Below are 24,457 nucleotides of genomic sequence, written 5' to 3' on the forward strand. Positions count from 1 at the left end.
AAAAAGCCCTTCTAGGAATACCCTTCTTAAGCTCTATTTATCCCTTGTGGGTAGATAACCAAGGTATAAGAACAAAGCTTTTTTATAAGGAAATTCTTTTTGAATTTGCTAATCCTGTTGAAAACATCACTCGATGTGATCAAGAAATTAATCTTGTTAGAATAGATGATCCACCTAAGATATTTGGTACCCAATTCATTCATAATCTCATTATAAATGATATTTTAAGCATTCCTTTATGCATTTCAAAATTTCAAACTGATATTTTGAACCAAGGAATTTTAAAAGTTGTTTTCACAGCTGAGAAAACAATTAAGTATATAGCTTTTAAGTATGATTTAATTGATTGGATTATTTTAAACCCTAATTTTCAAATCGAGTTTATTAAAGGAGAAAGTTCCATTCCTAATCACTCAACTCATGAAATTTGCAGGGTTCACGAGACCATGGCCCCTAAAAAGAATACCCAAGCTCCTAGCCAGAAAACCCAACCTAGTCAAGTTCCTTCTCCCCATAAAATGCTATGGAGCCAACAAGTTGAAGAAGAAGAAGCAAGGCTTCATTCTTCTAAACCTGTGCCTAACAAGATGATGACCTTGTACTATGATCATTCTGATCCAGCTAATCCAGTCAAGGCCACCCAGTATCCAGCCATTTCAGGGTCCCAGACCTTCAAGCAAGTCATTAAGGCTAATCCCTCTCAAAAGGAATTAGCATCAAGCTCCTCTTTTTCAAACAAGCAAATTGTGGTGGCTGCCAACCCCACACCTCTTTCAACAAAATCAAGATATTGGCAAAATGATTTAAATCAACCTCTTTTGGTTATAGAAAGAGAATTTTTCTCTGAAAACCCCAGAGAAATTGCTGCAAAAGCTTTTCAAGAAAATTTTCATTATCCCTCTGGTGATATTTTAAGAACAAGAGAGTTTTATGAAGCAGTCCTTACAGAAACTGGTTCTGTTAAAATTAAGCATCATGCAGACAAATTCAGCAATATGGGTTTGGCATTCTCCACCTACCATATCTATAAGATTCTTACTGTCAAGCAATGGGGAGGAAATCCTAATCTTTTAAGGGAATTTTCTGAACCATCAAAGCCAAGGTTTTTTAATTATTGGGATTATTAGAGAACATGGTTTAATGCTTTTCTGATCCAGAATAGGGACTTCCATCATTCATGGATGTTCTATTTTCCATCTAAAAATCAGCTTTCCTCTTTCCCATTTTGGTTCTACAGTTGGTAGAATTATTATGGTCCGACTATTAAGATTCTTCCCAATCCCATCCCGGATGGCTTTGAGCTATTCAAAAGTTCTTTTGATATCCCCAGAGAACTTTCAGCTTTTCCCCCTTTACTATTCTTCTTCAGCAAATTTGGCCTTGCTTGGATAGTCTAGTGGGACTATATTATCATTATAGATGAATCAGCAGCCTTTCCATCTCTTGGAAGGACCTTTAAAACTAAATGGTGGGATGCCTTAAAAAATGACGCATCTATTGATACAGTTAAGCAGTATTTCCTCCAGAATCCCACACAAGTCTCAGCCAGTGATGATATGTCTCAGTTTCTCCTTAAAAAGCAACAGTTACAAGCCATGCTCGTAGCAGCTAAGACTCCTCAAGATTTCCAGAAAATCCTTGAAGAAGGAAGCTCAAGTTTCTCCCAAGAAAATTCTTATGCAGAGTCTGATGATTCAACAAGCTACCTTCCAGACAATGGTGATGACTGTGAAGGAATCCTTCCTCCAATAAGAAGATCTAAGTAATCATCAGCCTTTTGTCTTCCATCAAGAATATTATACAAGCTTTGCAGTTTCTGTTCCAAAAGCAGCAAGCATGTGTCTACACAGTATAAAGCAGCCTGCCAGAAGTTTTCTCAACCAAAAGAGGGTTTTTCGGGGGATTTCGGTATAAAAGTGAATCTTACTATTCACTATTCACTATTCACTATTCAAGCACGGGTCTACTATTCATGATTACTATTCAAGATTCCTTTTTTGCCTATTTAAGGAGGCTTGGTCCTCATTTGTAAGCACGTTCAATTTAGGCTCCTATGCTCTCCCTTCTCTCTTCTTTCTCTCTCATCATGTAACCCCTTCAAGCTTTCAAGCTTTCTTCAAGCTTTCCTACCTTTGTCCATTGTAAGATATTTCTCCTTATGTATAATATAAGTATGTTTTGATTACCTCCTATATGGATGGTTTTTAATTAAGTTTTATTTTCATTTCATTTTATGTTCTTATACCTCCTACATGGATGGTTTTAATTAAGCTTTGATTTTAATTTTATGTTTTCATTTTGTACCGCCTACATGGTCGGTTTTAATTAAGCTTTGTTTTTAAGTTTATGTTTTTATTTTATACCGCCTACATGGTCGGTTTTAAGCTTATTATGAACTAACAAGTTTTTTGTTCCTTCTCTTTAAATTTGCTTGTACCAAAAAAATAAAAGTTCGATTAAAAAATAAAGGGACAAGTGGATTTTGAACCACTGATTTGAAAAAAAAAAAACTCAAATTTTTATAAATCATATTTATCTTCATCTATTTAAAAATATTTTAAAATATATGCATTTTTTTCATAATTTAAATAATTATTTCTTAAAATGACCATTTTAGATGTTAATAATATCAATTAATAATTTTTTACTATGAGAACTTATTTGAGATTAATAAAATAAGAAATTTTAAAAATTAAAATATAATTAAAAAATTTAAAACTAAAAATATAAAAATAAAATATAAATTTTCACTTAATTAAAGCACTATGATAGAAAATATAAATATCCAGAAAGAGCTAAAAATACAATGGGAGTAAATATTTTATTTTTAAATTTTTAAGTTTTTTTTTGTTTTTAATTGCAATTAATTTTTATGTATTTTAGTTTTAACTCTTTTTATAATTTTTAAAATTTTTTATTTTATTGTTGATGTCAACTAACAAAATTTTTATTCAATTTTATTAAATAAAATGAGAAGACCAAGAGATTTACATAATACACGATATAAAATCATTATTAACTAGGGGATTAGAAACATTTTATTTATCACTTGAGAATCCAAAATAATTTTTTCACAAAAATTTGTATCTCATATTATATAATAATAAAATTATAATATATTTATTTGTAAAACCCTTTTATCAAATTAAAATGTTAAATTAATTTTGGATAATTTTATTTAATATTATCAAATAAAAGGGTATTTTAGGAAATAATTATTTGAGTTATAAAAAGTGCATATATTTTAAAATATTTTTAAATAAATGAAGACAAAATTGATTTATAAAAGTTAAGGTTTTTTTTCTATATTTTTTCAAATTAGCGTATCAAAACCCACTTTTCCCATAAATGAATGTAATCTAAAGAAAAAGTTTAAATGAATTTGAATTACATACATACATCTTAAAAATATAAAAACTTTACAACTCTTTTTTAATTGAACAATTATTATTTTAACATGAATTTTTTATATAATTTTATAACTTGATAAAGGAAACAATCAATTAAGATAAAAATTAATTAAATATATGCTATTTAACATTTATCAAAATTGTAATGACCATAACTAAGGAGAATGAGAAGTTAAAATTTTTGTAACTTGTCATGATAAAGATGAATTTTATTTTTATGTTAAAGAGAATATAAGTTGAAGGGTGACGTAACATTCTTTTATTTATTTTATGCAAATATAAAAATAGCTAGAAATTTTTTATGTTAAATGATATAAATTATTTATTTCTTTTTTACATATTCTTTGTACATTTATATTTTGAATATGTCTTTTGTATTTTTGTTATACTTTTTGTACTTAGATGACAAATTTCACGTTCCATTACCATAATTGCATTTTTGCACATTAATCATATTTGTTTTATCACATTTTTAGTATCTTGATCATATTTTTTATGACTAAACCACATTTTTCATACCTAAATTAGTTATTTTATTTGTACCTTAGTATTGTAGTCTTTTTTTTTATACCTTATACTACCTTAGTCACTTTTTTTTTTTTACCATGATATATTTTTTATACTTAAATTATATATTTTTTAAACCCTAGTACTTTATTCACATATTTTATACCTCAATCATATTTTTTGTACTCTAGTCACATTCTTCGTAATTTTATATGGTAATAAATAAATATAATCATAAATAAAAGGAAAAAAAAATTTCTTTTGGATGATTTTCTCATAAATTTATGTAATTATAGAAAAAAAAAATTGGTTTATAGGTAAAGCTTTGATGTTTGAAAAGAATGAGACACTAGTGAATGATGATTGTTAATTCCCTATTGTAATTAGTTAAAAAAAATAGACATTGATTTTTTTTAGCAAGCCTTGGTTTTAAATTTTTGCTATCAAAATTTTAAAACAAAACAAAATTACAAACTATGATTCTAATTGTTTTGAACAATTTAATTTTAAAAAAATTCTCCGCCCGACACGTCATCTTTGTGTTTGACATCATACAAATAAAGAAGAGTTAATTGCTAATTTGAACTTTTTCATTACCCTCATGTGTATTACATTTGAAAATAATACCTTCTGGGGCTCTCCCAAATTCTCCAATGTCATTCATAGTACACAAGTAGTTCTAATTATTTTTCACTCTAACAAGGAAGAAAAGCACCAAGGAATGCTAATCCAGCCTAACGTGCGATGATGCACCTTTATTCATTCACTCAGAAGTCAGAACACAGAAACATTGTGACTAGGCTATAAAGCACCACAATATATACAATTCATGTTCAGGAACAAAAAAAATGAAAAGATACAATGTGTCCCCTAGAATGCGGGAAATTCAATTCTGGAACCACATTTCCCCCTGGGCATGACTGGACATTCGATGATATTTTTCCCAAAAGTGTCGACGCAAAGGTAAACCTGGTATAGCTGACTGTTGCCTGATGAATCCACATTGCATTCTATCCACGGTGTGACTCCAACTGCATCTTTTATAGCGTCTTTAATGTTGTATAAGGTGATGTTAAAAATTGGATATAATGGAGAAAAGAAACACTCTCAAACACTCTCTTGATACAATAAAACTCTCAAAGTTACAAAATAAGAACAAGAAGAAGAAGAACACAAGAAAGACTCAAACAAGTTCTTGGAACTTTGTCCAAAGACTCTATTTCCTCCCACCACTAGAACTCTTTAGGGAACTAATGGAAATAGTCTTGGGATTGATCAAGCCCTTTCACTTTTCTGCATAAGATTTCAAAAAGAAGAAAAGTCATATATAGCACTCTTAGGGTTGAAAAATGGTTACAAGGATGAGAAAAAACCCATTGTCTTCCTCAATCTCTTCATCTTTTTAACATTCAAAAATTAAATCATATGTTTAATTCACACATTAAACATGATTTAATCTCAAATGTGTAACTCTCTTACACTTAACCTCTTAAGTTTTATAAAGTTACAAAGATGAGAAGACTCATTGTCTTCCTTAACCTTTCAAGTTTTGTAACATTTCAAAACTTAATCATGTGTTTAATTCACACATTAAAAGTGTAACCCTTCTTACGCTTTATTTTTAACCAACCATTTATATATATTTATATAAATATAACAATCCCCCACTTGGTTAAAAATAAACATCAACCCTTATAACCTCAACAGTGAAAATGCATAAAATAAAATATCTTTCGATTTGAATTTTACCTTACTGTAATTGTCACAAAGCTCCGTTGAAATCCCAGGTTGCTTGCAGCATTGAACCAGTTATTCCTTGTAACGAAACCGGTAACAACACACACACTTCCACTAACCACACGAGTGCCCATTATTTTCTTGCTTAGCGCTTTTATGGCCATGTGCTCAATCCATTCATGAACTTTCTTGAAAGAAACTACAACTCTCATGAGAGGCGGCACCACCCCTAAGTTCACATAGGTGAAATTCTTCCAGCATCCTTGTTACCTTTAAGATGCTTGTCACACATAGACTGAATTTCATTAAAAGCTTTAAGCTTAACCCTCCAACGGTAACAACCAGCATTAATCATCACAGATGGAACTCACATGTTCTAATGTTGCCACAACCCACTTATCAATGACTTGTTTTTACCTATTGAACTTAAGACTAGTCATTTTGTAGTATTAAGTTGGGTTACCATCATTGGTGAATTTTATTTAAGGAGTTTTAGTCTCATCCCTCTAGATTTTATCCTTACTAAATCTCTTGTAAGAGGTTTAGTAAAAGGATCTGCCAAGTTTCCACTTGACCTCACAAATGAGATTGAGATGATTCCATATTGAATCAATTGTCTCACATACTCATGTCTAATGCTTATATGTCTAGACTTCCCATTGTACACTCCACTGTACGCACGAGCTAGAGTGGCTTGACTGTCACAATGTATCGACACTGTTGACACATTATTTGCAGTAAAAGGAATGTCCATCATGAGATCCCTAAGCCACTCAGCTTCTTTTCCAGTTGCAGCTAGAGCTATAAACTCTGCCTCCATGGTTGAGTGTGATATACAAGTCTGTTTCTTGGATCCCCAAGAGACGGCCCCACCACCAAGTGTAAACACCCACCCTGTGGTAGATAAATTATCTCCCACACTCGATATCCAGCTTGCATCTGAATACCCTTCAAGTATAGCAGGAAACTTTGAATATTGGAGGCTTAGTTCTTTGGTATTCTTTAGGTAACCAAGAACTCTACCAATAGCTTTCCAATGTTCCACACTTGGATTGCTAATAAACCTACTTAGTTTACTAACTGCAAATGAAATGTTAGCCCTAGTACACTGAGCAGCATACATAAGACTTCCAATTGCACTTGCATACTCAAGTTGAGCCATCGATCAACCATCATTCTTTTCAAGTTTTATACTTGAATCATATGGAGTATTAGCATCTTTAATCTTAAGATGACTAAATTTGCTAACTACTTTCTCAATATAGTGGGTTTGGTTCAAAGCATAACCCCCACTATTTCTTTTCACTTTTATACCCAATATAGTATCAACTTCTTCAAGATCTTTCATCTTGAAGGTTGAGGATAGAAACCTTTTCTTTTCTATTATTCCTTTCATGTCATCACTCAAGATTAACATGTCATCCACATATAGACACACTATGACCATATAGTCATCACAAGTCTTAGAATATAAGCACTTGTCCACATTGTTGTGTCTAAATCCATCCGAAAGAATAGCATGATCAAATTTTTCGTGCCATTGTTTGGGAGCTTGTTTTAAACCATATAATGATTTGACAAGCTTACACACTTTGTTTTCATTCCCCAGTAGAACAAAGCCTTCTGGTTGTTCCATGTAGACCTCCTCATTGAGATCCCCATTCAAGAATGCTGTTTTGACATCCATTTGATGAACAAATAGATTATGAATTGATGTTAAAGCAAACAATATCCTAATCAATGTTGTTCTAGCCACCGGCGCATAGGTATCAAAATAATCAATACCTTCTCTTTGTTTAAACCCCTTAGCTACTAATCTAGCCTTAAAGGTTTGAATCATGCCATCGGTGTGATACTTCCTTCGAAATACCTACTTGCACCCTATTGGTTTAGATCCTGGTGGAAGGTCTACCAATTCCCATGTTTGGTTGGACATAATTGAATCCATTTCATCATTGATAGCCTCTTTCCAAAAAGCAACATCTCTAGAAGCCATAGCTTCTTTGTATGTTTTGGGATCCTCCTCTATTTGAAGTACTATAGGAATTTTTCTTATAATATCTTCTCTATTTCCTTCTACTAAGTAAAAGGAAATTCTTTGAGAGTCAATCTCATCCGATCCCAACACTTTCTCTTTTCTAACTCTTTGGCTTTTCTGAGGCACAATGGGTTGCTCAACAACCTTTGAAGGCGTCTCCTCTAGAGACTCTCCAACACTAGTAGGTACTTGAGAATTGCTATCACTCAACAAATTCTCAAAGAACTCTACCTTTCTTGATTCAATTATCACATTAGACTCCAAGTCTAATAGCCTATAAGCTTTGCTATTTGAGGCTACAAATGCACACTTAATGGCTCTTGGACCCAATTTTGTTTTATGTGGATCCGTTTTCTTGCAATAAGCAAGACACCCCCACACTTTGAAGTAGCCTATATTAGGCTTCCTTCCTTTCCATAACTCATATGGAGATATCTCATTTTTCTTCATAGGAATTCTATTCAAAATATGGCAAGCAGTCAACAAAGCTTCACCCCACAAATTGAAATTCAATTTAGCATGCAATAACATAGCATTCACCATTTCCAAGAATGTTCTATTCTTTCTCTCTGCTATGCCATTGTGTTGAGGTGTATAGGGTGCGGTGCACTCATGTATTATGTCATATTCTTCACAAAAAGTTGAATTCACTAGAGAAATATTCACCACCTCTATCACTTCTAAGCACCTTAATATTTTTTTTTTCTAGTTGATTTTCAACTTCGGCTTTGTAAACTTTAAAGGCATTGAAAGTTTCACTTTTGTTTTTCAACAAAAACACATAGGTAAATCTAGAACAATCATCTATGAATGTAAGAAAATACCTATTTCCACCTCTTGTTAACATGCCATTAAGTTCACAAAGATCACTATGTATTAAATCAAGCAAATTAGATGATCTCTCAACACTATGAAAAGGCTTTTTAATCATCTTTGATTTAACACATATTTCACACTTTTCAAATTTCTTGGTATCACAAGCAATCAAACCACATTTCACAATCCTTTTAATAGTGCTTAAACCAACATGTGCAAGCCTATTATGCCACAAAAATAAAGAATTTGAATCACACATATAAGCGGAAGTAGACGCCATTTTATTGATATTGTCAATGGTACAAAGTTTGATCATCCCATCACAAGAATACCCCTTTCCCACAAAGTTCCCCGATTTGGATAAAATTAGCTTACCGGATTCAAACACCGCTTTGATACCCAGTTTGCCAAGCAAATCCCTACTAACCAAATTTTTATTCATATCGGGGACATACAATACATTTATAAGGGTAACCTTTTTGCCGGAGGTAAAAACAACTTCAATAGTGCCCTTGCCAAGCACCTTGGATCTTCCTTTATTGCCCATTTGAACCTCTTGATCTCCATTTGCATCTTCAAAGGTCTTGAAAAGAGATTTGTCATAGGTAACATGAACTGTGGCACAAGTATCATACCACCATCCTTGCACCTTTCCTTGGACAACGCACACATCGCTTAGTGTTGCAATGATCTCCTCATCAATTGCATTCACCACAGCCCCTTTTAGGTCCTTTCGATACCTACACTCCCTAGCATAATGCCCGGGTTTTCCACACACAAAACAAGGACCTTTCTTGCCCTTAAATTGCTTTTGATTTTTCTTGGGGCTCATATAATTTTCGGAATTCCTTTTGTCGTTGTTATTTTTACCTCTAGGATGATTGGCCTTTGAAACCGCATTGGCTTTGTTAGTCCCACCATTGGACTCTTCCACCATTTTGTCTCTTGATCTCAATTCTTCCTCAATGCGAAGATGTTTTTGAATCTCTTCCAAGGAGTAATCTTCACTCTTGTGGAGAATCCTCTTCCGATAACCTTTCCAACTAGAAGGTAATTTAGCCACAATAGCACCAACTTGGAAGGCTTCGGAAGTTCAATTTTGAGAACTTTCAACTAATTCACAATTACTTGCAACTCATGAATTTGTGGTAAGAGAGGCTTTTCATAAAAAAAATTTGAAATCTATGTATTGAGAAATGAGAAACTTTTTGGTACCTTCTTCCTCGGCTTTGTACTTGTTTTCAAGAGCCTCCCAAATCTCCTTCGCGGAATAGGTGTTGGTGTAGAGATCATATAGCCTATCGGATAAGGCGTTCAAAATATGACCCCTACATATGAGCTCATCCTCCTCCTTCTTCTTCCTTGCCGCCACCACTTGAGGTGTGTCATTTTCCTTTGGTTCCGGTAATGGTGCCAAGGTAGGATCAAGGATGTAGAAAATCTTGAGTGTTGTGAGAAGGAATCTCACCTTGTCTTGCCACCTAGTGAAGTTGGAACCATCAAAACGATCCAACCTCACAAGGTCTTGGTTCATAATCTTGATAGTCTCTCCTTCCATTGAAGACTAGAAGTGTGTGTGTTGTTACCGGTTTCGTTACAAGGAATAACTGGTTCAATGCTACAAGCAACCTGGGATTTCAACGGAGCTTTGTGACAATTACACTAAGGTAAAATTCAAATCGAAAGATATTTTATTTTATGCATTTTCACTGTTGAGGTTATAAGGGTTGATGTTTATTTTTAACCAAGTGGGGGATTGTTATATTTATATAAATATATATAAATTGTTGGTTAAAAATAAAGTGTAAGAAGAGTTACACTTTTAAAAAATAACTTTTGAAAATAAAGTGTAATAAGGGTTACACTTTTAATGTGTGAATTAAACACATGATTAAGTTTTGAAATGTTACAAAACTTGAAAGGTTAAAGAAGACAATGAGTCTTCTCATCTTTGTAACTTTATAAACTTAGGAGGTTAAGTGTAAGAGATTTACACATTCGAGATTAAATCATGTTTAATGTGTGAATTAAACATATGATTTAATTTTTGAATGTTACAAAGATGAAGAGATTGAGGAAGACAATGGGTTTTTTCTCATCCTTGTAACCATTTTTCAACCCTAAGAGTGTTATATATGACTTTTCTTCTTTTTGAAATCTTATGTAGAAAAGTGAAAGGACTTGATCAATCCCAAGACTATTTCCATTAGTTCCCTAAAGATTTCTAGTGGTGGGAGGAAATAGAGTCTTTGGACAAAGTTCCAAGAACTTGTTTGAGCCTTTCTTGTGTTCTTCTTCTTCTTGTTCTTATTTTGTAACTTTGAGAGTTTTATTGTATCAAGAGAGTGTTTGAGAGTGTTTCTTTTCTCCATTGTATTCAATTTTTAACATCAATCAAATCAAAAGTGTAACTCTTCTTACACTTTATTTTTAACCAACAATTTATATATATTTATATAAATATAACATAAGGGGTATGACTCTCCGTTCGCTCGGATTCCTGCCGCAGTGGTAATGAATGCTGTAAAAATAAGTAAAGCAATGTGGTGAAACGTGAAAACTCAGACGTACCTGCTTTCTTAAGAATTTGGACGAGGTCTACATCTTTCTTCAGGTCTAGAGCTGCTTCAAAGTACTGGTGCTGGCTGAGGACCGACTCCGAGCAGGTTCCATGTTTGTCCCATTCATGTGCCCAGAACTTGGAGCCGTTGCCGCTAGGGCAGGCCAGTGTTGGCCATTCCTCTTACATGGATCTGATGAGGTCTGAGATCTACACCGTGATGATGATATACAAGGATGCTTAGAACTTCAACTACTAGATGAGAATATCAGGAAGTATTATTCCAGAATTTGTTCGCTACAAATAAGCTTTAGGCCCATTTTTTTTTCTCCATTGAAACCAAACTCGACCATTCAATTATTCATCAAACACATCATCCAATGTCCCTCAAATTATGAAATTCCTAGCTATGTGAATGAATTGTCAGGTGGGGAACAAAATTACCCCAAAAACAAGGTGATTTTTTGTCCACTTATGCCGGCCCAGTCCCTTTCATTCTCCATAAAAAGAAAAGGTGAGAAATGCTGAACAAAATGGAATTTATAGAAACAACAAAAATTCTGAAGATGAGAAATAGGCCACTAAGGAAGAAAAAAATTAATATAATTATATTTTTATCATCTCTAAGTTTCAATAGGGATGCACCTACCTCGGATTCATCATAAGGGTTATTGGAATCGCAGTTGGAGGGGTAGGAGCCATCCCTGTAATTGGGCCAGAGCCCATGAATTCCGAAATCTGCGTCAGGCTTCCCTGTCGTTGGATAGCAGCAACTTTGCTTACTGTCACAGTAGGATCCTGGCCACTGAAATTAACGAAGAAGAAAGCTCACAAACTCAGGAACAACCCCAGAAAAAATATAAACATTTATGTAAATGGAAGCGCGTGGATGACTCACTTGTTGAACAAGGTAAAAGAAATCAAAATCCTGTGAAAAGCACACAACTGTGAGGCATTGTATTATCAAAAGCTTGATGAAGAATGATTGGTTGGACTTCATCTCTCCCAATCTCTTATCTTTCTCTGTCTACCCGATGAAATGGCGTTGATATAGAAGTGTATCTATAGGCAAAAATGGAAAATGTGGACAGAATATCCGGGGCAGGATGCTGTTACCAACTGTATATCAATGTCTAAATGACATGGCTTGCGTGTGACGATTTCCTAGGCTTCCCGTTTTTAAATTCGATCCCCATTCTTTCTTTTGGTATATTTGTCTTTTTCCTTCAGTTTTTTTCTCCCCAAGAATGAGTTGGATGATCAGACTGAAACAAGAAGCAGGATGGGGCAGATAAAAAAGATGCAGTTGCTTGGATTGTTTAGTAAATGAAGCAGTAGCATTAGATAATTTGTATTGATTAAATGTATTCAATGAATGTAAAGATTGATGGAGAGTGGAGAATTTTGCCCTCAGTGAGGTATCTTTCATTTGCTTTTTAGCTCTGTTACTTCTGTGACAGAACAAATGGAAGCATATCTGTTCTTTTTCTTGAAATTAGATCGGATTAGCCTCCTAGTTGTGAAAAGTGTTGAAGGTTTTCAAACTTGTATGACTAAGCTCAATAAAGAAATCTAATCATGTAGTTACAATATGTGGGACCAGGAAGTTGAGTTGTAATGCATCCAAGTCCAAGTGCAGTTTGAGCCACACCTTTACCCACCATCGCCATGGAATTGCCACCAACATCAACCGTGTGTTACACTCCGCATGTATTCCTTTTAGAACCCTGGTCCCGAATGCACTAATTGATATGTGGAAAATGATGAAGCAATGAATGATTGTTAGGTCCAGACTCCAGAGTCCAAAGGGCTTTTACTCGTGGGACTAACACTGCTCCGTCGCAACACGCAAAATGTTTCACGTGAAGTTTCCCTTCCAGGTCAGGTGGTTGTTGCCAATGTTGCCTCAACCATATCGCAGAGAGTCGCATATGAAAAATGTGGGCATATTTTTTGTACTCTAGTCACAATCTAAAATATAAGTAGAGCATTTTTTTTTCTGTGTCTTGTGGTCCATTTTTTTCTAAAATCAATTAACATATTTCTCATTTTTGGACAAATTGACCTAAATTACCATCTCTCACATTTTTGGCTCATTATCTCTCAACATAATATCTCTTTTTTGCCCATATATTAAAAATTATAATAGAAGGAATGTCATTTAAGAGAGAGAGAGAGAATATCTCTTTTTTTTTGCCCATATATTAAAAATCATAATAGAAGGAATACCATTTAAGAGAGAGAGAGAGAGAGAAAGAGAGGGATTACATGTTTTCCACCACCTATGGCATTAATTATGTTACGTTCAACTATGGTCCCAACCTCTTCCAATAGTCAAACCGGTGAAGGCAGGTGGGTGAGATTTGGCTTAATAGAGAAAAGCCTTTGTGTGTTTTTAATTTTTAATTTTATAATCAAATTCGCAACCTTGAATGAGACAAGAGAAACCCTCATAGTGGTTCAAAGAAAAAGAACATCTTAAATCAGAGAGAGTCGGGCGAGGGCGAGCTGATCTGTTACTTGAGGTTGGAGTAATGAGGAAGAAGAGAGATTCAACAGCGACACCCATTGCATGCCTCGTCTTGTTCATATTCTTGTTGGTTTTTCAGATCAGTATCTCCTCCAAATGGACCTTATACGCACCTACTAATTCTACCATTACTAAAGGTACGTCTTGCCTAAACCTTCTCAATCTCTATACTCATTTTCCATGGAAATTACTTTCTTTCTTTTTAAGTTGTTTTATAACCTTCCTTTTTCACAAGACATTTGATTGTTTTTAAAAAAATCATTAAAATTACTAACCAAAAATTAAGTGAATTCAAAACTATTGCCATTTTTATTATTACTAATTTACTCTTACGTTAAGTTACACCAATATCATATTAACATTACTCTTGAAGAGTTCTATTGAAAAAAAAAAAAAGGAAAAAAATATGTTTTTGTGCACAGTTTATGTTTGGTTTTGAAAAATATTAAAAAAAAAGTTTGAGAAAAATGGTTCCATATATTTGATTTTATTATAAAAAAAATAATATATAATTAAAATGAATTAGAAACAATACATTTTAAGATTATTTAGTCTTTATATAATAAAAATAAATAAATAAAAAATTTTAAAAATTAATTAAAAGTAATTCATTGATATTAAATTCATATTTTTATTTTCTTTCATAATTTTCTTTTTTTTTATCTATTTATTTATTTATTTTTCTTTGCTTTGCATTTCTTTTTAGAACCAAACATTGCATTAATGAATTGGGACGAAGCCCGCTTTCGTATTTTTGAATACGTTTTATGTACACGTTTCTGAATAAAAAAGCAGTTGAAGTAGATATTGGCGTCGTGGAGGAGACCAATATAAGTATGATTGTGTTGTTGCAGGCAAAGTCCACTGCATTCTTTATTATTTTAGTAGTGATAAAGAAGGGAATTCTTTATTTTAGGTACATCCATTTCTCTCTGATTTCTGATTGTTCTGCAATGTGCCTGGCAACAAGGGACTTGGATTCATTTCATCTAAAGACCGAACAGTCTAATTAAACTATTTGAATAGGTTATAGCGTTATTTTAGGCGGTGATAATGGTTTCTTTATTTTATTTGTCTGCTTAATTTCCAATGCATATAAGTCTAAATATATAGGAAAGCTTATTATTTTTGCCCAGTAGATAATCTCTTGGACTGGCAAAAAGATAATTATATTATTGAATAATCAGTGCATCTTAATGACAAACGCAAAAGATAATACTACCTTTGTGCTTTTTCTAATTTAAACATGTACATGTGCATCGCTCATTAAGTCGGTATTAGAACCAACTTAACAACCCATGTCGTGGGACCAGAGCTTCAACACATTTTATTCATGGTTGCAGCAGGGAAATACAAGGATGTGAAAGTCATGGGGCAGCACATGGCTAAGCAAATAAGCTGTGACCGTTCTCACCAGCGTTACGACATGTGCACAGTCAATGCCACAACCGTGTTGGAGCCCACCACCTCCACTTTCTTCCTTGTGGAGCCCACCCAAGCTCTTATGGAAAAAGTCCGGCCTTACCCTCGAAAATGGGAAACTTCCGTGATGGGCCGGATCAAGGAGGTGAGACTCACCTCAGGGCCACCCAGTCCCTCATGCCAAGTCCACCACAGTGCCCCAGCCCTTGTCTTCAGCGCTGGGGGTTACACTGGGAATGTGTTTCATGATTTCAATGATGGCTTCATCCCTCTCTACATCACCGTCAATTCCATATTTCCGGATGGAAACTACGTCCTCGTCATCCACAGTAGTCGGCGTTGGTGGGAGAGCAAGTATGCAGATCTACTCCACACGTTGAGTAAGCACCCCATCGTGAACCTGGAAAAAGCCAACGCCACGCATTGCTTTCCTTATGCCCATGTCGGCCTCATTTCACATGGTTTCATGACTATTGACCCCACACTAATGCCCAGCTCAATAAATCTCACCCATTTCCGCGGTTTCCTGGATGCGGCCTATGCCCAAAATCACCCCTTTCCCAGTCCCAACATCTCCAAGCAGAAAGCCCGACCACGCCTGGTGTTGGTGACTCGAAGCGGAGGCGCTGGGCGGCACATCTTGAACCAGGGTGACCTAAACAATGCAGCAGAGGAGGTGGGCTTCCACGTCATCCTCTTCCACCCCACCCCAACCACCTCTCTGCGGGAAGCTTACGCATTGATCAACTCAAGCCATGCCATGATGGGAGTGCACGGCGCCGCACTCACGCACTCGCTGTTTCTTAGGCCAGGTTCGGTGTTGATGCAGGTCGTGCCGCTTGGACTTGCGTGGGCGGCAGAGACGTGTTTCGGCAATTCTTCCAGGGAATTAGGGTTGGAGTACATGGAGTATAAGATTGGAGAGAAGGAGAGCACCTTGGCAGACAAGTATGGCAACGATGACATAATGGTGAAGGACCCAGTAAGGGCTCAGGGAAAGGGCTGGTCCACTAAGATTATGGACGTATATTTGAAGGAGCAAAATATTACACTGGACTTGGTTAGGTTTAGGAGACATTTGGAGGAAGCCTATAACAAAGCCAGTAAGTTCTTGCAAAACAAGGGATAATCAGTCACTGTATGCATGAGATGTACCCTCGTATATGCTCCTGAACAACAATAAAAGCAAATTCCAAATAATTTATTAACTAAATCATTATCCAATATTTGATTTCTAAACTGACAGTTTTTTTTCAAAGAAAATAGTTTGTTATAAGTGGAAGAATCATGAACATTGTACTGTAGAGATCCTTATTTGCTGATGAGTCACTCATTAACTTGCATGGTTTAAAGTCACACTATCGGTCATTGATTTGAAGGGTCTTAAGACACCTCGATGTCGGGTTCTGGTATCGGATGATATATAAAATAAAATAATTAAAAAGTTCAAAAAATTATAAAAATATTATAAAATTTTTTTTTAATAATAAATATAATTATATAAACTTAAAAAATCATTTTTTTTCTCATATTTGACTTAATTTCAATAATTACAAAGTCTCTAGAGAAAGTAATTTATGATAATGTTAATAATTAAAAACTATTTTATTTCAAATATAATGATTTGTTTATTAAAAGACATATAATTCAATCATTAACTTCATTTTAAATTTTTATTAAATAATATATTATTAGTGAAATGATTTTAATATGTTAATATAATAATAAATTAAATGGTTTTAATATATTGTTAATAAAATAAATTAATATACCATATATGCTACCATTGTCATATAAAATAATATATTACTTAAATTAATATAATTGATATCACACCATTAATATATGGTAATAATAAATTATTATCATATAAAATAACAAATTATTAAATCTAGTAATATAATATCTTAAATTAAGGCTAACATTAACATATAAAATCATAAACATTTCAAATATAAAAACACATGTAACGCCCAAGTTTTTTTTTTAGGGGCAATTTAGGAAAATATTAATAATATTAAATTAATTAATTAATTATTTTAATAAAATGAAAGAAGGGTGAAAAGGTAATTTTACGAATAATACCCTAGGTATAAATTAGAATTTTGTTCTTCCTGTTCTTTTCTAAATCGTGTTCCTATTCGCAAAGAGTTCCGGAGAATGTAAGATTGGAGTCGAATTTCAGGGTTTGAAGAACAGATTTCTCTAGGTAAGATTTTTGTTTTCTAATTCTTAGATCTTATTTTAATATATTCGTTATATTTTTAACCTTAGGTAGGAAACTCCAATCTAGATTAGGGTTTGTGTTTCCTAAAAAAACATGTGGCAGAATAGTGATTAAAAAGAAAATGTGGAGATCATGGAGACGTACTGTGTGGGTTTGGTTATGTGGTTGAAAAGTCAATAACTTGTGATATTGAGGGTGGAAAAGAAAAAGGGTATATTGAGGATTGTAGGATAATCTTATTAAAATATGAAGTAGGTCCTAGGAAAAGTTGGAATAAATAATTAAAGAAATAAATTCTTATGTAAAGTGATGAAATAGATTATTGTAAATAAATATTTTTAGGAAATTCAATTTAGTTTAGGAAAGAGAAATAAATTATTGAGGATAAATTGTTATTGGCTAAAAAGTTGGAAAATAATTTTTATAATAATAATATTGACTTAAAAAAATAAATAAATAAATTCTAGGATTCCCAAACCTATTTTAAATGAATAGTCAATAGTGTTGATAGTACCTTTTTGTTATGTTAGGTGAGAAGTAAATTTTGGGGCCAAACTTTTCAAGATTTGGAGTGCTTATTTGAGGTAAGGGAAACTAATGCAGTTGTTAATTTTTTTTGAAACAATTTATATATATATATATATATATTATTTGAAAACGTTTTAGTTATATTCCGTTTTATGCATGGATCAAACCTGTTTTGCATGAAAAGTATGTTAGAATTTTATATTTTGTTTTTGACAAATAAATGTGGAGATATTATATGTTGTAAATTTGAATAAATGAAATAAATATTTGACTCTGGTTTGTTTGGCCCTTGTCAACGGGATATAATAGTTGACTTTTGACTTTTGACTTTTGACCCTTGTCAATGGGATATAATAGTTGACCTTTACATTTCTTGGTGAGGAATGTAATTGATTTAAACTCCAGCCTCTAGGGGTTTCGATTAGAGGTTATTAGTACTAGTAGTGTTTGGTTCCGTCCACTTTAAAGGAACAATTTGAGGCTAGCCACCCATTTGAAAAGTCTCGCCTAACTGGGCACCCTTTGATGTTTGATGACCAGAGTAAATAAATTATTGGAATGTTTTAACTGAATTTGATATGAAAATGTTTGAATCAGAAATAAATGCATACAGTTAGAAATTTTGAATGTATTGGCAAAAAAAAAAAAATTAACTCATAGGTTTATGAAAATGATTGATTACAATATCTCCTATTTTGCAAGCGAATTTGAAATATTTGATCCATAAACTGCATTAATGTTCCTTATTGGGTTGTGAGCTCATTCCTATTTGTTGACTACTTTTCAGGTACCCTTAGTTCGGGTGAAGAGTGATGGCTAGACTGAGGAATGGTCATCATTAGGATTTGACTTAGGATTTTATGTTGGATTTTGTTTAACTGTTAGTTATGTTCATTTGGATCTTTTGGTATTTGGAAGCTATTTGGATATTGATCCTTTAAATTTTATGTTAGTTCAAAATTGAGTTTTGGAGATTTTGAAATTTGTTTTAGTATTTGAATTGTTTAAGTTTACAAATATTTGGACAATGGATTTTGGATAGTGGATGTTTTAGTTTTGAAATTGAATTTTGAGGATTTTAGATTTTGTTCCGCTACTTTGAACAGGTATTTGGTAATTGGTAACTTTCGATTACAAGATAATTGTTTGGGTCAGGTTACACTATAAGCCTTCGGGGTTGAAGTGTGAAATGACCGTCATGCCCTTGGAGTGGGTCTTGGGGCGTGACAACACATGACTACCATTTTCTTCAAATCCCCAATTCATGGGTAGTGCACACTTACCCTCGCTACAAGAGAGAGAGGAGGACAGAAGTAGAAAGAGAAGACCAACTATTGCTACATACCCATACCCATGACATTGGAGACCAAGATCCGAGAGAGGAGAGACTAGATGTAGCGATTGCCACTTATGTTAATGGAGGAAATCTTCTCATCATATCGGTCACCACAACGACACCATCGACATGAAGACGCTCCACATCCATGATTGTTCATTGATGTCTTTCTTCCTCTTCATCATGGGGTTAGTCTTGATTGCTGAAAATCTTTTTCTTTTGAAGACAAACTTTATTTTTCAAAGATTTTTTTAGGCTTAGATCTTGTCTATTGTTGATTTACTGTGATTTGAAAATGCAAAAGGATTTCTTTAAGGAACACGGATATTTCAATCGAGTCAACTCAAAATCTTGATTAAGTCAACCAAGTTTAAACAATTCTTGATTGAGTTTGAGTTTGAGATGGTATCAGGTATCGAACTAGACCGATACTTTGAACCCTATTAACTTAGGGATTGCATATCACTATCTATCAAATGATGGTAAATCATATACTAGTTGCTTCTCAAAATTAAGGCGTCCCAAAGTCTCAATGCTTTCAATTGCCATGTAATATTATAATTGAAAGTTAAAAGGTTCCTTATTCTTGAAATTAGTTAAGGGAGAGTGAATACCTAGTCCCATTAATTAATTAGATTCAAAAATTAAATTTTTATTGATCTTGATTATTCCTAAGATCATGTGGAAACTAGCAATAGAATTTTAGCAAAAACCTCTACAAATGTAAAACCACAAGTCTTATATAGAGCAAAGCAAATTCATTAATACTTAAAAAGTGTTCACTTAAACCAAGAAGCTACCTTCTCAAAAAAGATTTACTTTAGCTAACAACTATACTCTATTCTCATACGTCTTCGACATAGTGTCATGTAGTATTGCATAATGGACACTTTAACTCTTTATTAATCAAGAAACTTGGACAACCACCAACTCCTTTCAATAATATAAGAAGATAAGGAAATGTTGAGAGTTTAGGATTATTCCAACAAGACAATAACAATGTAATTCAACAAATGTGTGCATACATCATCAAATAAGTAGGTTCCTAATAAGTTGGATCGAACTAGAAGCATATGAAAAAGATCTAACTTTTATAAAAAGAAAACATAAATATAAAGAAACCCTAGTGAGCTGGGTTAGACAAGAAGCATTTAAAAAATATGTAATTTTAATAAGAACGAAACTAAAAAGAATCCTAATTCAAGTGGTTGAGTGCTCGTCAGAGCCACTTGAGGTCTTCTCCTCGACAACCTCATTTTGCATGTAACTTCAAATTTAAGTATCCCAAGCTCATTCTCATATGCCTTAGATGATATTTTCATTGCCATTTGCTTAACACAATGTCATATTGATGTCATGGTTATTTAAGATGTTAAGAAATCAATGTTCAATCAAAATATTATCATAGAAATCTTTCCTCTTGACAAAATGGAAAAAAGTGACAACTGATGGATAGTAGTCAAGCTATTATCCCTAGGCATATGGGTTTTTGGAAAATTGTTATCTTGTCTCAAGAAAATCTTAAGAAATAAGAAAGTTTTGGGATTAAGGAAATAAAGTTTTGAGACTAAGAACAAAAATTCTTTAATGATTAATATATAATTGTTGATGTGATTAAGATCACGATCAAATTCTTAAAGCAAATTCAAATTAATTTGAGTTTTTGGAGTATATTCAAATTAGAGGTTATATCCCTAGGTCAAAAAGTCTCTTGATTTGAAATAAAAGGCCTAATTAAGACAAACTTAGATATGAGGCAATAGGCTATTAAATCAATCAATTCAAAATCAAATTCCAATCATAACACAACATATTATGTATGCTCTATTCTTGTTTTCGGAATTTATCCTTATTGATCTTAAGATCTAGCATCAATTTTACTTGTACATATGAACTAGTTCAAGCATCAAATGTATTCAAATAAGGAAGATCTCATAGAGAACTTATCAAGCAAATATCACTACAACAAATATGAGATTTTGCTTTAAATTAATTTGTTATTAAAAAAGAGTATTTTGTGGTAAAATATTTTTTTCCATAAAAAATTATTTGTAGTGAGATTGTTGCTATAAGTTTATGAGCAATTATTTTTAACCATAGAATTTAATATTATAGTAAAATAAATATTTTTTCTACAAAATAAAATCTATGGCTATATGTCACTTCTCACAACAAAATAAAATTTGGCAACATATCATTTTTTGCCATAAAACAAGTTTCTAATAACATGTCATTTTTTGTCATGAAAATAATCATGGTAAAAGATCACTTTTTTGCCATTTAAAAATAAAATCATGTTAAAAGATCACCCTTTTACCATGAAATAAAATTTCTAGTGATTTATGTTTTACTACCAAAAAAAAAAAAAAATCTTTAAATTGTACACAAAGATCAATTGAATTTGACCTATTTGTCTTAGAGATCACTATTTTCTTCCTTATATATAATTTATTATTTGTCAATTCTTTGGTATATAACATTGATGTGAAACATCAACAACAATCATAATACATATGCTTGTAATTCCTAAAATTGAAGTTAAACCACCACATATTCTAATTTGGGTATAGTGATGATCGGGGTTAAGATTTAAAATAAATGGCCCATTTGACCAAATTTTACTGATATGGACTAGAGCATTCATAGCTCCAACTTTCTTCTTGTGATCATAATCTAGCCTCTTCTCACAAGATACATAACCAACATTGGCAACCTTGTATTAACTTTTATTGTATCAATCAATTTCCCACCATATGCTTCTATGCTAAAAACTAGTTCTACATTTGAGGGTGTTACCATTGCCTACAAAATCAAAGTAGGAATTTCAATTTTCAAATCCTCACCCAATTCAAAATATGTATTTTTTTTTAAATTCAAAATGAAATGAGATGAAAATTACTTGAATTATACCAACATGATCTCCTTTTGATTAGTTTATCTTGATTAATGACCATGTTCCAAGCCAATGTGAACTATTAGCCATCCAAGTGGCTTTTAGAACTTTAATGGGTTCCGAAAGATTGCCCCCCATCCCCATTTGTTTCTTCTTTGCTTGAAGCATTTAATAGGCATTATATGTATCTAATCTTCGCCTTATAGATTCTGGTAAGGAGTTGATCCTTACATTGAGTTCATCATATTCCCTCTTCACTCTCATCCTCTGCCTGACAAAGTCGAGCCTTATTATTTTCTTTAGGAAGTTATGTTTTTGCATAAAATATGTCTTCTTTTTAATGATGAGATAGGTGTAGAGAGATGAAAAGTAGATGTACTTCGGGAATGAGACTACGGGTTATGGTGGCCCTTCAAGGTTTACACTTTTCCGGGTCCGGCCGATATTAATAATATTGGACTATACCACTCCACTTCATAGAAGCTCAGTGAGCTGCAACAAGTAGAATCATTGTGACCATTTGCTTTGCTTTTGTTAGCATTTTCAGGTATAAACATAAAATTGAATGCACAAAACAAAGATGTATGAAACATATTTGTTGTGTCTACCTTTTTAATCGAATGAATACATGGATAAGGAACTTTTATCTAACTAACGAGCACACTAGTACATACGACAAGTGTAGTGCTTCCGCCTTCTTATCTTGTTCCTGAATGGTAGATACACTTGGCCGTTGTTACAACACACTAAAGGAAAATTCAAAACAAGGCCAAATAAGTCCAAATTCAACCAATAATTCAAAATGCTAATAACACTTAATAAGAAACATCATAAGCATTGAACTAGGTTCTCGAATTTTTCAAGAAAAGTTAGGAACTGATACAAAATCTTTATTTGAGACAATAAAAATAATACACCATTAATAAACCTTGCTTGTGATAATATTAGACAACTTAGCTCCAACTTTTGCATCAATATGACATCCACATCGCCGACTATTTGTTAGGAAGTTTTGATTAAGAAATTGATCTCATATGCAATAAAAAAAAAGATAGGCTAACTAAAACTGAAATTAAAAACTGATAGGTAATAGAAAATAAACTGTAAGAAATGTAATGACCTTTGTTTAAAGGTTTTCAAAGACACCAAATTTTGGTGAGAATAAATTGGATGTTTTTTTGAAGTTTAGTAACAATTATGTCTAACATTTGTAATCTTTCACAATACAAAGGATGTTATAGCTCCAATGGAACAAACAAATAAAGTTTGAAATTAATACTACTTTTGATTGCTAAAAAACAATGGAAACTAGAAAATTGGGGTTTAGGGAAGGGGAGGAGGGGTGGGGGACAAAACAAAAAACAAATTTGAAGTCTTAATTTTCCTATTGGCTTTGTTTATTAAAACAAAAAAATTCACCTTAACTTAGCCTGAACATTTTCATAATTAAAATTTATAGTTTCCTATTTTTACTTTTTTTTTCTTACATTTCATCAATCGTAGAGAACATAAAAGGAGGAACATGGATTGTTTACTAGGATATTGAATTAATATCTGTTTCTTTTCTTACACCTTAGCAACCAACCAAAAAGAATTAATGATAACATGTTTCTTAAGTTACATTTTCTAAGCGACCAAATGGAGCAGAATCAATAATTGATTTTTTTTCCTTTCATTTTCCTCGACAAACAAACAGATCAAAACCATAATGATCCCTTATCTCTCTACAATTTATCGAACCTGATCATCGATTTTTGGACCTATAGCTCTACTGTTAGCCCCTTAAACTGAGCATGTCGGCCCCGTGGTCTCATGAGGGCAACATCTTGGCCCCTTGAGCGACCTGTGAGCAATGCAAGGTGCAACGTATGGGATGGATGGTTCGAAATGGTATGCTAGCTACTGGCACACACGGGCAACAACAACACACAAGCATGTTGGTGCGATAGCATGCAAAGCCAAGCGCATATGCACAGGCTTGATGCCTTCATGTGGCGTAACCCGTGGGCGCAATGACACAGGGATTGTGGGAACTTGGATGGGATGCCTCAGACAAAGGAGACAAAGCACAATCTCGGCAGTAAGGGCCTTGACACGTGAGCCCAACATGCACAAGTGCAACAACACGAGTCATGTGCAGGCAAATTTGAGTTAGACATGTCTTGGCATCAGGATGAGCTTGAGCAAGGTGTGGTCTTCTCCAGCCGAAAATACAATGAGCTGATGCATCGCATGAGTAAGACTCCTATCAAATGAGATTTCTAGTCAGAGTAGAAAATTGAGGCGGAAAAGAGAGACTCTTGACACATGGAGACTCCTAATCGGGATGGGAAACTGAGTCCTCATGCACAAGGAGATAGAGATTTGTGGCACAGGAATTTGAGATTGAATAGGGACTTGGAGTCCTACTCAATGTGGCATATGTTGAGCTTGAGTCTCAGTCGGACTAGGAG

The 24,457-nt window shown here is 33.4% G+C and overlaps 1 protein-coding gene and 1 pseudogene across 1 annotated transcript; one reads left to right on the forward strand and one right to left on the reverse strand.

Annotated features, from left to right (window-relative positions):
- Positions 1 to 4,787: 4,787 nt before the first annotated feature.
- On the reverse strand, positions 4,788 to 12,191 carry LOC100263380 (extracellular ribonuclease LE-like; annotated as a pseudogene).
- A 2,760-nt stretch (positions 12,192 to 14,951) lies between these two features.
- On the forward strand, positions 14,952 to 16,204 carry LOC100241096 (xylan glycosyltransferase MUCI21). Its single transcript, XM_002266061.5, has one exon. It carries the CDS (start codon positions 14,968 to 14,970, stop codon positions 16,147 to 16,149), a length of 1,182 nt encoding a protein of 393 aa, XP_002266097.5. The 5' UTR covers positions 14,952 to 14,967; the 3' UTR covers positions 16,150 to 16,204.
- The last annotated feature ends 8,253 nt before the right edge of the window (positions 16,205 to 24,457 follow it).

This window comes from Vitis vinifera, chromosome 1 (assembly GCF_030704535.1).
Source record: "Vitis vinifera cultivar Pinot Noir 40024 chromosome 1, ASM3070453v1".
Taxonomy (NCBI): domain Eukaryota; kingdom Viridiplantae; phylum Streptophyta; class Magnoliopsida; order Vitales; family Vitaceae; genus Vitis; species Vitis vinifera.